The 12,203-nt window shown below is 43.0% G+C and overlaps 1 protein-coding gene across 7 annotated transcripts in view; it reads right to left on the bottom strand.

The window, feature by feature from the left end:
- Brca2 (breast cancer 2, early onset) overlaps nt 1-9,034 on the bottom strand; it is a 47,851-nt gene extending 38,817 nt beyond the window's left edge. For 2 of the 7 annotated variants that reach the window (XR_001784600.2, XR_377265.3), the window contains exons 1-4: nt 8,435-9,034; nt 8,052-8,156; nt 1,634-1,861; nt 154-262 (exon numbers count right to left, since the gene is read on the bottom strand). Coding sequence is in view for 5 of the 7 variants with exons in the window: in XM_006504906.4 (XP_006504969.1) it covers nt 154-262; nt 1,634-1,861; nt 8,052-8,118 (404 nt within the window). In the remaining 2 variants the exon portion in view is untranslated. Of the gene's footprint in view, nt 1-153; nt 263-1,633; nt 1,862-8,051; nt 8,157-8,240 lie in introns of all 7 variants that reach the window. The other 5 variants (XM_006504906.4, XM_006504907.4, XM_011241019.3 and 2 more) reach the window with 4 other exon arrangements.
- Between the last annotated feature and the right edge of the window lie 3,169 nt (nt 9,035-12,203).

The raw sequence follows: 12,203 nt of genomic DNA, 5'->3' as shown, positions 1-12,203 counted from the left end.
CGGTTCATGACTGAATCCCCAGCCCTGTGAGAGGCTAAGGCTAGAGGATTCTGAGTGCAAAGCCAGCCTGGACTGCAGTGAGACCAGGCCCTAAAAACAAACATATAGAACATGTCTTATGCACTTATAAAATATACATCAGTCTCATCATACCTTTCACTGAGACAAGATTTCAGAGGCGGACTAGCAACATCTACCACAGGGTCCACTTTGGTCTTCTTTTTGCTGTGAGTTTTATGTTTACTACTTGCAACAACCTTCCCTGAAACAGTAAAATAATCCAGTGAGGGTGCAGACACTGTACATTTTGAGCTTTTACTTTTTGAACTTAAGAACAGAAAAAAAAGGTGCTGGGGCCTGCTATAGAAACTCATCTCAAGGGATGGTGTGCACCCCATATATGACATCACGGAAGACACCTAGTCCAACCTGACCATCCTTCTGTGAAAAGCTTTCAACCATTCAGTTTTAGACTCCTGAATACAACTGGGAAAGCAAGGCTTCGTGACTGCAACCTCCCCTGCCTCCTTTCTTCCTCCTTGGTGTTGGACACAAAAACTAGGGCTTTTCAATGATGAACATGCACGCTACCAAACTACACTGGTAAGCAGATGGCCTCATTTGACTTGACTGTTATGATGCTATCCTTTTGCATTCCACCCTTGGTTGTAACCCTACCATCTGGCTTCTCTGAACGAACACTGCTAAACCTGCAGAACTGTGGACAAGATGTTTGTTTCCCTGTACACGCCTTTCTTGAGACAGAATCTCTCTATGTAGCCCTGGCTATACTGAAACTTGCTATGTAGACTGGGCTAGCCTTGAACTCATAGAGATCCACCTGCCTCTGCTTCCTGAATGCTAGGATCAATGCACCACCATCAACCAGTAAAGATACTGTCTTCTGACTACATCCACAGCAATTACAATGCCTGACATGTTCACTGAGCATATCACAAAGCAGTACTCTAAAGAAAAGGGCATACATGTCAAGAAAGTAATAAATGTTACAGAGACTGAGTGAACGCACAACTTTACTAAACAAGTGTTTATAAACACCTGGCACATAGGTCAGAGAAACTGATATCAAATTAAAATACAAGAAATTGATTACAAAAAAATCTCCACCCTATAATGACTTGAAGAAATACAGCTTAGTAAACATCAAGACGAGTCATTTTGAATATCAAAGTCATAATTTAGAAAATCTTTGTTGCTGATATGTTAAGCATAGGAAGAAAGAAGAGGCATTTATTAAATACCTAAATTATTTCACTGAACCAAAGCTTATCACACAGTATTTCCACTATCTCCATCCTTCAGTCAGGAAAGAGATGAGGAAGACGGATTTGCACAATAGAACTCAGTTCATCACAGAGCTGATTTTATATACTTTGCCCAAAGTCCCAGTTCATGTACCCTTCATCACATAACATGATTTACCCAAGTTAAATCTATGGTGAACTCTTTGCTTTTTTTTTCTTTTTTGAGAAAGCATCTCTCCAGTATGTAGCTCTGGCTGTCTCGAACTTGATAAGTAAAGCAGACTGGCCTCAAACTCAGAGAGACCCACCTGTTTCTGCCTCTCTAGTGCTAGGATTAAAGGCATGTGCCACCACACCTAGCTAGTTACCTAATTCTCTGAAAGGCGACTGGTCCAGTGGTAGAGTTTGACTTCGTTCTTTGAACATTATTGGAGTTGAAGCAAACTGATGGTAGGGGGGATTCCTCTGTGGTGTTTTAAACAGCTGTGGTTCATAACCGTGGGGCTTATACTCAGATTCCTCCGGAGGTTCAGAATTGTATGGGGGGGCTTCTGAGGAAAGCTCCTCAAACCAATTGAGGCTTATCGGTCCTAAATCTGCAAAAAAGACAAAAACCTCATCTTAGTTTTAATGAATGACACGGAGAAACTCGTGAACAATGAAGATCATTATAAAGAACAGGGTTGCCAAAGGTGACTCCCTCCATGCTGTGCCTGACAACCTGAGTTAGACTGAAACACACACTCAGAAGTTGTTTTCTCATTATTGTGTCATGGGGGTGTATTAGTCAGGGTTTTACTGCTGTGAACAGACACCACGACCAAGGCAAGTCTTATAAAAACAACATTTAATTGGGGCTGGCTTACAGGTTCAGAGGTTCAGTCCATTATCATCAAGGTGGGAGCATGGCAGTATCCAGGCAGGCATGGCGCAGGAGGAGCTGAGAATTCTATGTCTTCACCCAAAGGCTGCCAGTGGAAGACTGACTTCCAGGCAACTAGGGTGAGGATCTTATACCCACACCCACAGTGACACACCCATTCCAACTAGGTCACACCTATTCCAACAAGGCCACACCTTCAGATGGTGCCACTCCCTGGTCCAAGGATAATACAAACCATCACATTCCACTCCCTGGTCCCCATAGACTTGTTCAAAAACATGAGTCTATGGGGGCCATACTTAAACATAGCATAATGCAAAATGCATCTAGTCCAACTTTCAAAGTCCTCATAGTCTATTGCAGTTGCAACAATGTTAAAAGTCCAAAGTTCAAGGTCTTTTTTGAGATTCATTCAACTTAATTAACTGTAATCCCCAAAGCAAGGCAGGAAACCAGCTGGGCAAACTCCAAACTCTGCATCTCCATGGCTGATGTCAAAGCGGTCTTCAGATCTCCACTCCTTTTTCAACTTTGTTGACTGCAACAAACTGCTTTCTCCTGGGCTGGTTCCACTCCCTGTTAGCAGCTTTCCTCAGCATGTATCCCATGGCTCTGGCATCTTTAACATCTTTGAGTCTCCAAGGCAATTTCAATGTTACAGCTTCTTGTTTCAGTGTCCGGGATTCCACTTCATCTTTTGGACTCCTCCTAAGGGCTGGCATCACTTTTCCAGCTCTGCCCTCTGTAGCATTCTAAGGTTGATCCACTCCACTACAGTTGCAGTTCTTGGTGATCACTCCATGGTACTGACATCTCCAATACACTGGGGTATTCCACTCCCACTAGGCTTCACCAACAGCCTCTCATAGGCTCTCTTCAGGGTGCCAAGCCTCAAATCCTTTGCTTGACCCCTTCAGTCCTGGGCCATCAACTACAGCTGAGGCTTCACCTTCTCCAATGGCCTTCCCTGGCCTCTCACAGTGCTAAGCCTCAGCTTCTCTCCATGATCCCTTCATTCTTTCACAAGCAGACACATTACCAAGTCCAGCCACAGCATGAGGTACAGCCTTGGGTATCTCTGGAACACAGCTTCTTTGTGCTCCCAGAAAACAATTTCCAGAAGATTTTACCTCAACGATGCTGGTCTCTTCTTAATCACCGCTAATTCCTTAGCTCCAGCTAACCAGCATCAATTTTCCCAGTAGTTCCTTCCATTCTTAACTCTAGAGCCAGAGCCACATGGCTGAAGCTGCCAAGTTCTGCTGCTTACAGGAACTAGAACATAATCCCCTTGTACTAGTACATTATTCTAAATCCTTCACTGCCTAAGCTTGGCTATCCTGGTTCTTGCTCTGTAGATTGACCTTGAATGCAGAGATCAGCATGCTTGTCTCATGGGTTAAAGGTGTGTACCACCATGCCTGGATCTAATTAAGCTGGGTAGAATCTTGTCCCAAGGTCCCACTCCCTTAATCTTTTATCTCCTAGAACACAAGATTTTGCTCCATTTCACTTCCTGGTACCCCTTTAATACTCGAACCATATATTTTATATTTTTCCTTTCTAAGCTTGCTATGCTTGTTCAAACTTCTCTTCATAAGACTTAACCAGAGAACAAAGTCTCTGCTGGGCTTTTTTGAAACTTCTTTTGTCAATGCAATTAATCCAAGTTTCTTCACCTTAGTCTCAGGCAAACTTTTCAGACAAGGGCAAAAAGTAGCCACATTCTTCACCAAAATACCACAAAACCAGTCTTTATGCCACATTCTGAAATTTTTCTCCTTTGAAATCTCTTGGGCCAGGTCAACACAGTTCAAATCACTCCCAGCAACAAAGTCTTCCATATTCCTACTAGGATGACCCATTAAGCCCCATTTAAAGCATTCCACTGCTTTCCAAATCCAAAGTCCCAAAATCCACATTCTTTCAAATAAAAGCATAGTCAGGCCTATCACAGCAATACACCACTCTCAGTACCAACTTCTGTCTTAGTCAGGGTTTTACTGCTGTGAACAGACACCACGACCAAGGCAAGTCTTATAAAAACAACATTTAATTGGGGCTGGCTTACAGGTTCAGAGGTTCAGTCCATTATCATCAAGGTGGGAGCATGGCAGTATCCAGGCAGGCATGGTGCAGGCAGAGCTGAGAGTTCTATGTCTTCATCCAAAGGCTGCCAGTGAAGACTGACTTCCAGGCAACTAGGGTGAGGATCTTATACCCACACCCACAGTGACACACCCATTCCAACTAGGTCACACCTATTCCAACAAGGCCACACCTTCAGATGGTGCCACTCCCTGGCCCAAGGATAATACAAACCATCACAGGGGATATGTGTACGCACACATGTAAAATCAATAAATGCAAAAAGCTTCAAAGATCACAGTGAAGAATAAAGGAGAGGCACAGTTGTATTCACCTGTTGTTCCAGCTTTCAGTAGGTCTGAGACAGGAGGACTACAATTTTGTTGTTGTTGTTGTTGTTTTGAGACAGGGTTTCTCTGTGTAGCCCTGGCTGTCCTGGAACTCACTTTGTAGACCAGGCTGGCCTCGAACTCAGAAATCCGCCTGCCTCTGCCTCCCAAGTGCTGGAATTAAAGGCGTGCGCCACCACCGCCCTGCTAGGACTACAATTTTGAAGATCTTACAGGCAACACATTGAGATCTTCATCTCAGAACACAAAACACTGTAGCAAGATGGCTTGGCAGGTAAAGGTGCTTACCATCAAAGTTGATGACCTCAGGTCATGAGTAGAATCCACATGGTGGAAGACTCTTGCAGGTTGTCCTCTAACTGACCCACCACCCTGTCCCTATCACGAAATAAATCAAGACGTAAACAATAAAACAAACTAATACTAAACAAAAGGAACTTGAAATGTTGACCAAGTGGGCATGGTGGTATACAACTGTAATTCTAGCACTTGAGGGTTGGGGCAGGAAAACCTCACGCTTGAGGTCTACAAAAATATCTCTTCGGGCTGGAGAGATGGCTCAGTGGTTAAGAGCACCAACTGCTCTTCTGAAGGTCCTAAGTTCAAATCCCAGCAACCACATGGTGGGTCACAACCATCCATAATGAGATCTGATGCCCTCTTCTGGTGCATCTAAAGACTGCTACAGTGTACTTAGATATAATAATAAATAAATCTTAAAAAAAACAAAAACCAAAACCATAAAACAAAACACCATTTCTCACTTGGGTATGACATTACAATGTATAATTCTAGCATCTGGGAGCATACAGAAGGATTATATAAGTTCCAGGCTAGCTTGCCTATATAATGAGACCCTATCTTGAAAACTAATCAAGAAAGGGGTGGGGGGAGCAGGGGAGAGAGAGGGAAGGACAGAGAAGGAGGGAAAGAAAGAGGAAGAAGGAGAGGGAGAGAGCAAGGGAGCAATGGAGGGAAGCCAGGAAGAGGCAGACAGATCTCTGAATTAAATGCCAGCCTGGTCTACAGAGCAAATTCCAGAATGGCCAGGGATATGCAGAGAAACCCTGTCTCAAAGAGGACCAAAAAACTAAGAACAAAACAAAAGACTCCATAATCTAGTGCATACTAAATTAAATACAGAAAACAAAACAAAACAAAAGACACAAATGAATAAAACAAAGAGAAAGAGAAGAGAAAAAACAAAAAACAAATAAGAATTGTGACCAGTGGGGGCTGGAGAGATGGCTCAAGGGTTAAGAGCACCGATTGCTCTTCCAGAGGTCCTGAGTTCTATTCCCAGCAACCACATGGTGGCTCACAGTCATCTGTAATGAGATCTGATGCCCTCTTCTGGTGTATCTGAAGACAGCTACAGTGTGCTTATGTATAATAAATAAATCCTTAAAAAAAATTGTGACCAGTAATTAAAGGTTTATTAAACAAGATTATTAGTTTAATCTTTTGAAAGTGCACTAACGTTTGTATAATTTTACAAAACTTACAAGGAGATAAGAGTTTAGGTATATTATGTTTCTAACCTTCTTAATAATACTCATGATTCAAAGTTAAAAAAAAAAAAAACCCAAACTACTCACAGCAAGCATGTACTTCATAGATAAAACTGAAATGATTATGAAAACTCCATCACTATGACAAATCTTTGAATATGGGCCAGAGTTTCAAATAAACATGAGAAAGATTCTTACATGGCAACAACAAAATGTCAAACAGGACCCAACCACCCTATATAGCTGTTACCCACGGCATAGGGGGGTTCAATATATTTTCATAATTAGAGCATGGTGTTCTTTGTCCTTTTCACAATGTCAACATCTGTACAACAAGGAATGAGGTATGTAAACACCTGGTGCACCTACATGACAGAAGGCAGTGGACCCAACTGCACTAGCACTTAACATTGCCTAGCAATCCACAGGAGAATGCCAGGGACTCACTAACAACGTAAAAGGAACAGTATGAAGCTCATGCTCCAACCTTCTCATTGCCGTGTATCTGATGTGTGCACATGGAATCAAGAGTCTACCTTCATGTTGCTTCTGGCTTAGAAACTGGTCATCAGACCTATGTAGCACACACTTTCACCCACTAAGCCACCGATGGGACCAAGCTTTAATTCCTTAGCCTGCCTTTTTAATCCTTTCTGAGAAACAAAATGCATGTAGCATTTTTGCAGACAGAAGTTTGGCAGGCATTTTCTCTAGAATGAAGTGGGCTTTTATAGTAAAGACAAAAGTGTGTTGCTAATGATGAGATGTGAGCTTTCAAAATGAAATTAACAATTTCTAGAGAACTAACAGTAGCTGACTTCTTCCAGACTTCAAAAACTTATCAGATCAGTTGTAATATTAATGGATGTGATCTTTTTCATGCACTGTCAATATTTATTTATGATATCTAATTCAGAGCCTGGTGTGGCTGTTCACACTGCAATCCCAGCACTCAGGAAGGTCACTGCAAGTTTGAAACCAGCCTGATCTACATAGCAAATCGTAAATCAGTCATGGTTACGGAGCAAGACGATGTCATTTAACAGAGAAAGCTAGGGTTGGAGAAATGACTCAGTGGTTAAGAAGCTCTTGGGTTAAGAAGCTCTTGCAGAAGACCCAAACTCAGTCTAGCATCTACATCACAGCCCACAACCAACCTGCAACTCCAGCTCCAGGGGACCTGATGTCCTCTTCTGACTTCTGTAGGCACCGACACACACAGAGCAAATACACAAACACACTCATACAGCTCAAAACAAAATAAGTCATAAAAGGTTTGAAAAGTGTTCATCACTAGCATCACCAATGCTTCTGATTTGCTCGTAGCCCTTTCAAAACAGTTCTTTCCACTGGAAGTCAAAGAGTTAGTTCCCCATCAGTTTAGGTATTCTACATCATCTGATTGACCAGGAAAAGATTATGTTAACTGGATCTGACTCCACGACCTGTTTACAGCACAAATCACCTTCAACTCCTGATCCTCCTGCCTCTACCTCCCAAAGGTGAGATTACAGGAATCAGCTAATGCCTGCTAAATTGATGCTGAGGAACAAATGCAGAGACCAGGGTCACTTTCATCCCTCTTTTGTGTTTTGTTTTTAATTAGGTCTAAGCTCTGTTGCTCCTGACATCCAGGAATTCCCTATGTAGCCCAAGTTGGCCTTGAACTCATTTAATCCACCTGGCTCAGTTTTCTGCCTCAGCTTCCATAGGATTATAACCTAGCTCAAGTAATTTTTTGTTTGTTTTTCTGAGACAGAGGCTCTCTATAAAGCCCTTTATCTCTCTCTTTAGACTAGGCTGGCCTCAAACTCAGAGAAGTCCACCTGCCTCTGTCTCCCAGGTGCTGGGGTTTTTGTTTGTTTTTAAAGCAAGCATTCACCTTGACTTATTTTATTGAAAATATTTTTTTAATGGGACTTAATTTACCAGGTTTTATAAAATTCCTCAATACCTGCTGTGCTGCATCTCGCCTTAAAAATTTCCCAAAAAGTTGGTCTCCTTTTGTATTCAACGGGCATTTTCTCTACAGTATTTCTCCGATGCTCGGTAAGGAAGTCTGCAAAAGAGAAAATAACAGACACTGCACAAGCCTGGTTTCTTGTGACAGGTAAAACCAGAATCGCTTGGAAGCTTATCCTACCTCAGGCCTATCTTTTGGGACAAGAGCAGAACTTATCATGAAGATGGGGACAGTTTATAACTGTGCTTCCAACCAAGTGGCTACTAGATACATCACAGCACCCGAAAGTGGCTATGGTGGGAGTCAATGACAAGACAAACCTAACGTTATTTAGAATTATTCACATTGACTAATCAGGGAGCCGAGACACACACGTTAGGTAATCCGGCGACTGCAGAACGGGGCAGCTACCGCGGACTCTGGACGCGCCGGATCCCTCTGGGAGGACGCCGCGGGCTGCACCGGGGCAGCTGCTCCGGGTGGCCGTGAAGGAGGTCGACTGGCTCCTCCGGGGTGTCAGGCGCGTCCCTCACGGCCTCACGACCCCGGAGCGCACGCCCGCCACACCCGGCCGCACCGACCCGCTCCGCTCCCGCAGCGGTAGCTGACTGACGGCAACGCCTCACGGCTCCCGCTCCCGCGAAAAGCCCGCGCTCTGCCCGTGACGTCATGACCCCGCGACGGGGACGCGGCGCGAGTGCCACCGGGAAGTCAGCGAGCAGCTCCTTCTGTGCCTGTTCCCGGCTAGCATGTGCTCGCCCATCCCCAGCCGAATTCCTTTCTTCCCCTCACGATATGTGTGTGTGTCTGTTTCCCGCTGTGGCCTAAAATTTTGTTTATACTTTCTTTTTCTGTATCTTCGGGGTTCTTGGAGTTCTGTTTACTTTAACCCTGAAGATAGACTTGGAAGGGATTCTTTGGATCTCTTTACCCTCTTCTCAATGTCGTCACATTAAATAAATCTTTCAGCTTTACACTTTTAATTTGGCGCTTTTAATTGTCTTATTGAGGACGGGTGGTAGGACCTGGGCTCAAGTGTTCTCTCTCCTTCTCCCCCTCCCCCTCTTTTCTCTCTCATACACACACACACACACACACACACACGCACGCACGCAGTTAAATAGCAGTCCTGCAATATTAGTACTCCTTTCTGCAGGTTTTAGGATGCGATCACCGTATTTCCCGACTTTTCCAGAAACTGGCCTAGAAAACTGAAACATTATTACCTCTCCCCTGAATTTACTGAGTAACAAGCCCAGTGCATGGCTTACTGTAGGTTTGTAGTTTGAACTTTAGAAAGCCCTCGACTGGATCCAACAAGAGATCTTAGAGGCCTTGCTGCTTCCAGAACATGATTAAGCAGTTAAAAGGTCCTCTTGGATTAGAAAAACAATGACCTGCGGTTGGGGAATCTGGCTCAATAGTAGAGACTCTGGGTCTGGGTTAGATACTCAGCACTACAATAAAGACGATTGAGAAAAGTCTGCTTGGTTTATTGGTATCAATTTTGTCTGGTAAGCTGTAATCCTTAGTTTTAGCAAGAAGTATCACTATTGTAAAAAAATACTAAAACTTTTGATGTAGGTCTGCTTAGCAAAGAAGAGGCCTATGATATTATCTAGTAATAAACTACTGCTTGCTGAACGTTTCTAACAATACTATGAAGTGTTTAGCATTGTCCAGTGGGTAAAAACTAGCCTGGTAGACGTTCTAAATTTAGATTCAAATCCATTTGGTTTTGTTAGCTTGTAAAATGAGACAAAGGTGACATATGTCTTTAATCCCAGCACTTGGGAGGCAGAGGCAGGCTGATCTCTATGAGTTCGAGGCTAGCCTGGTCTACACAGAGAAACTCTGTCTTGGAAAAAAAACATATTGGGGCCAGAGAGACAGCTGAACAGTTGAGGGCACTGGCTGCTCTTCCAGAGGTCCTCAATTCAATTTCCAGCACCCTCATGATGACTTACAACCATCTGTAATGGGATCTGATGCCTTCTCCTGGCGTGCAGATAGATGTACATGCAGACAAAGCACTCAAACAATAAAATGCACAGTAATTTCTACTTAGAAAAGAAAAAAATTGCTTCTTCCCCCGGGGAAGTCGGAGGAGAGAGGTGTCTCACTAGAGTGGAATAATGAGAAGCCTTGACACATTTCACCCCCTGAAAGATAGCTCAGTATCACACCCTCCTGGCCTTTAACAGCTCATGACTACGTTTTGTGTTCTTGGTACAAGGAACCTCCCAACCATGTCTGTCTGTTCTAATAGACTTTGTATGATTTGAGCTCAGCTACTCAGATTGTTAACTACCAAGCATTATTGAATTCAATCCATTATCTGTTAAATCTATTATTTTCATAAAAATGTATATGATGTGCACTGCACCTTGATGGTCATATATATATTGTAAATACTGAATAAAAGTCTTACAGTTAGTATAGTCATACCCTCACAGAGTTACCTTCTATGTCTAGGTGTGTGATGGAGAGTATCAAATCTCTTCTAGCAAATCTGTAGGATGCAGTTCAATATTGTGTGGATGAGAATCTCTAGGGGGAAAAGCTGTGTCTACAAAGGTTGTTGATTAAAACTCGGTAACTGTGAAGAGTTTGGAATATTGCTGGTTCAGAGCCTAATTACAATGTATTGCCTGCTGTCATTAGGTCCCTAAAAGTGTATTTTTTTTTTTTTCGAGACAGGGTTTCTCTGTGTAGCCTTGGCTGTCCTAGAACTCACTCTGTAGACCAGGCTGGCCTCGAACTCAGAAATCTGCCTGCCTCTGCCTCTCAAGTGCTGGGATTAAAGGCATGTGCCACCAGCGCCCGGCTAAAAGTGTATTCTTTACCCACCTCTATGGTGTAGTGCCTTTAATCCTAACAAACATTAAGAAAAACCCTTCAGAATATATTAACAAAACCATATGAACCAAAGGTCCAAGAATGCTATCAAATAGCATCAGAGGCCTACAGCTGAGATCTCTCCCTGTCTGTCACCCGTCTCTCTGATGTTTCCACTGAAGTAATTTTTGGTTTCCAGCCTAGCCTTTAATGGCTGATCTGTCTCTCCAGTCCTATCAGTGCATTTTTTTTCTTTTTTTTCTTTTTTTTTTTTTTGGTTTTTTGAGACAGGGTTTCTCTGTATAGCCCTGGCTGTCCTGGAACTCACTCTGTAGACCAGGCTGGCCTCGAACTCAGAAATCCTCCTGCCTCTGCCTCCCAAGTGCTGGGATTAAAGACGTGCGCCACCACTCCCGGCTTCACTTTTTTTTTTTTAAATGCCTGGATTTATGACTTTCTTTGTTCTGTTAGTGTAGATACATCATGAAACATTGTCCACACTGGAACATAGAATTTTGGGTAAACCTAAATCTGTGGTTTTAGGGCCATGACTGCTCAAATTTGCCTCTGGGTTTGACTCTGACTCCTTTTGAGGTGAGAGCTGTGTTTTACAACAGTTACTATTTATAGTCATCCTACTGTGCCTTAGACTCTGGATTTGCTCCTTTATGCCTTTTGACCAATACCACCCTCTACTGGTGACTGCATATTTGAGTTTCTTAGATTTTGCATATGAGGTCATGTAATAAAATCTTTTTTCTGTATAGCTTATTGCACTTAACATAATGTCCTCCAGGTTCATCCCAAACAAAAACAGACAAGCAAACAAACAAAACAGGTTCTGGCTGTGTAGCTAGGCTGGTCTCGAACTTGTGAGTCTCCTGCCTCAGCCTTTTGGGTTCTGGAATGACAAGGCCTATACCACCACACATGCTTTTTCTTTCTTGTTCAATGACTGATTAAAATTCCCATTTATATGGCAGTTTCTTTACTCATCTGTCATCTGATATGTAGGTTGCTTCCAGAGTTTGACTCTTGGATGAGGATGAGGGCAGAATCTCTTAATTGATTTCACTTTCTTTGCATATGCATACAAATAATGGGATTGCTAGGTCGGTGGTTCTATTTTTTAAAAAAAGGATAGGGCTGGAGGGATGGCTCAGCAGTTAAGAGCACTGGCTGTTCTTCCTAGAGGTCCTGAGTTTGATTCCCAGCAACCACATGGTGGCTCACAACCATCTATAATGAGATCTGAACTCTCTTCTGGCACGCAGGTATACATGCAGATATATGTTAAATAAGAAA

Source organism: Mus musculus, chromosome 5 (assembly GCF_000001635.26).
Source record: "Mus musculus strain C57BL/6J chromosome 5, GRCm38.p6 C57BL/6J".
Taxonomy (NCBI): domain Eukaryota; kingdom Metazoa; phylum Chordata; class Mammalia; order Rodentia; family Muridae; genus Mus; species Mus musculus.
The sequence above is the reverse complement of the archived record's forward strand: the minus strand, read 5'-3'. Positions and strand labels throughout refer to the sequence as shown.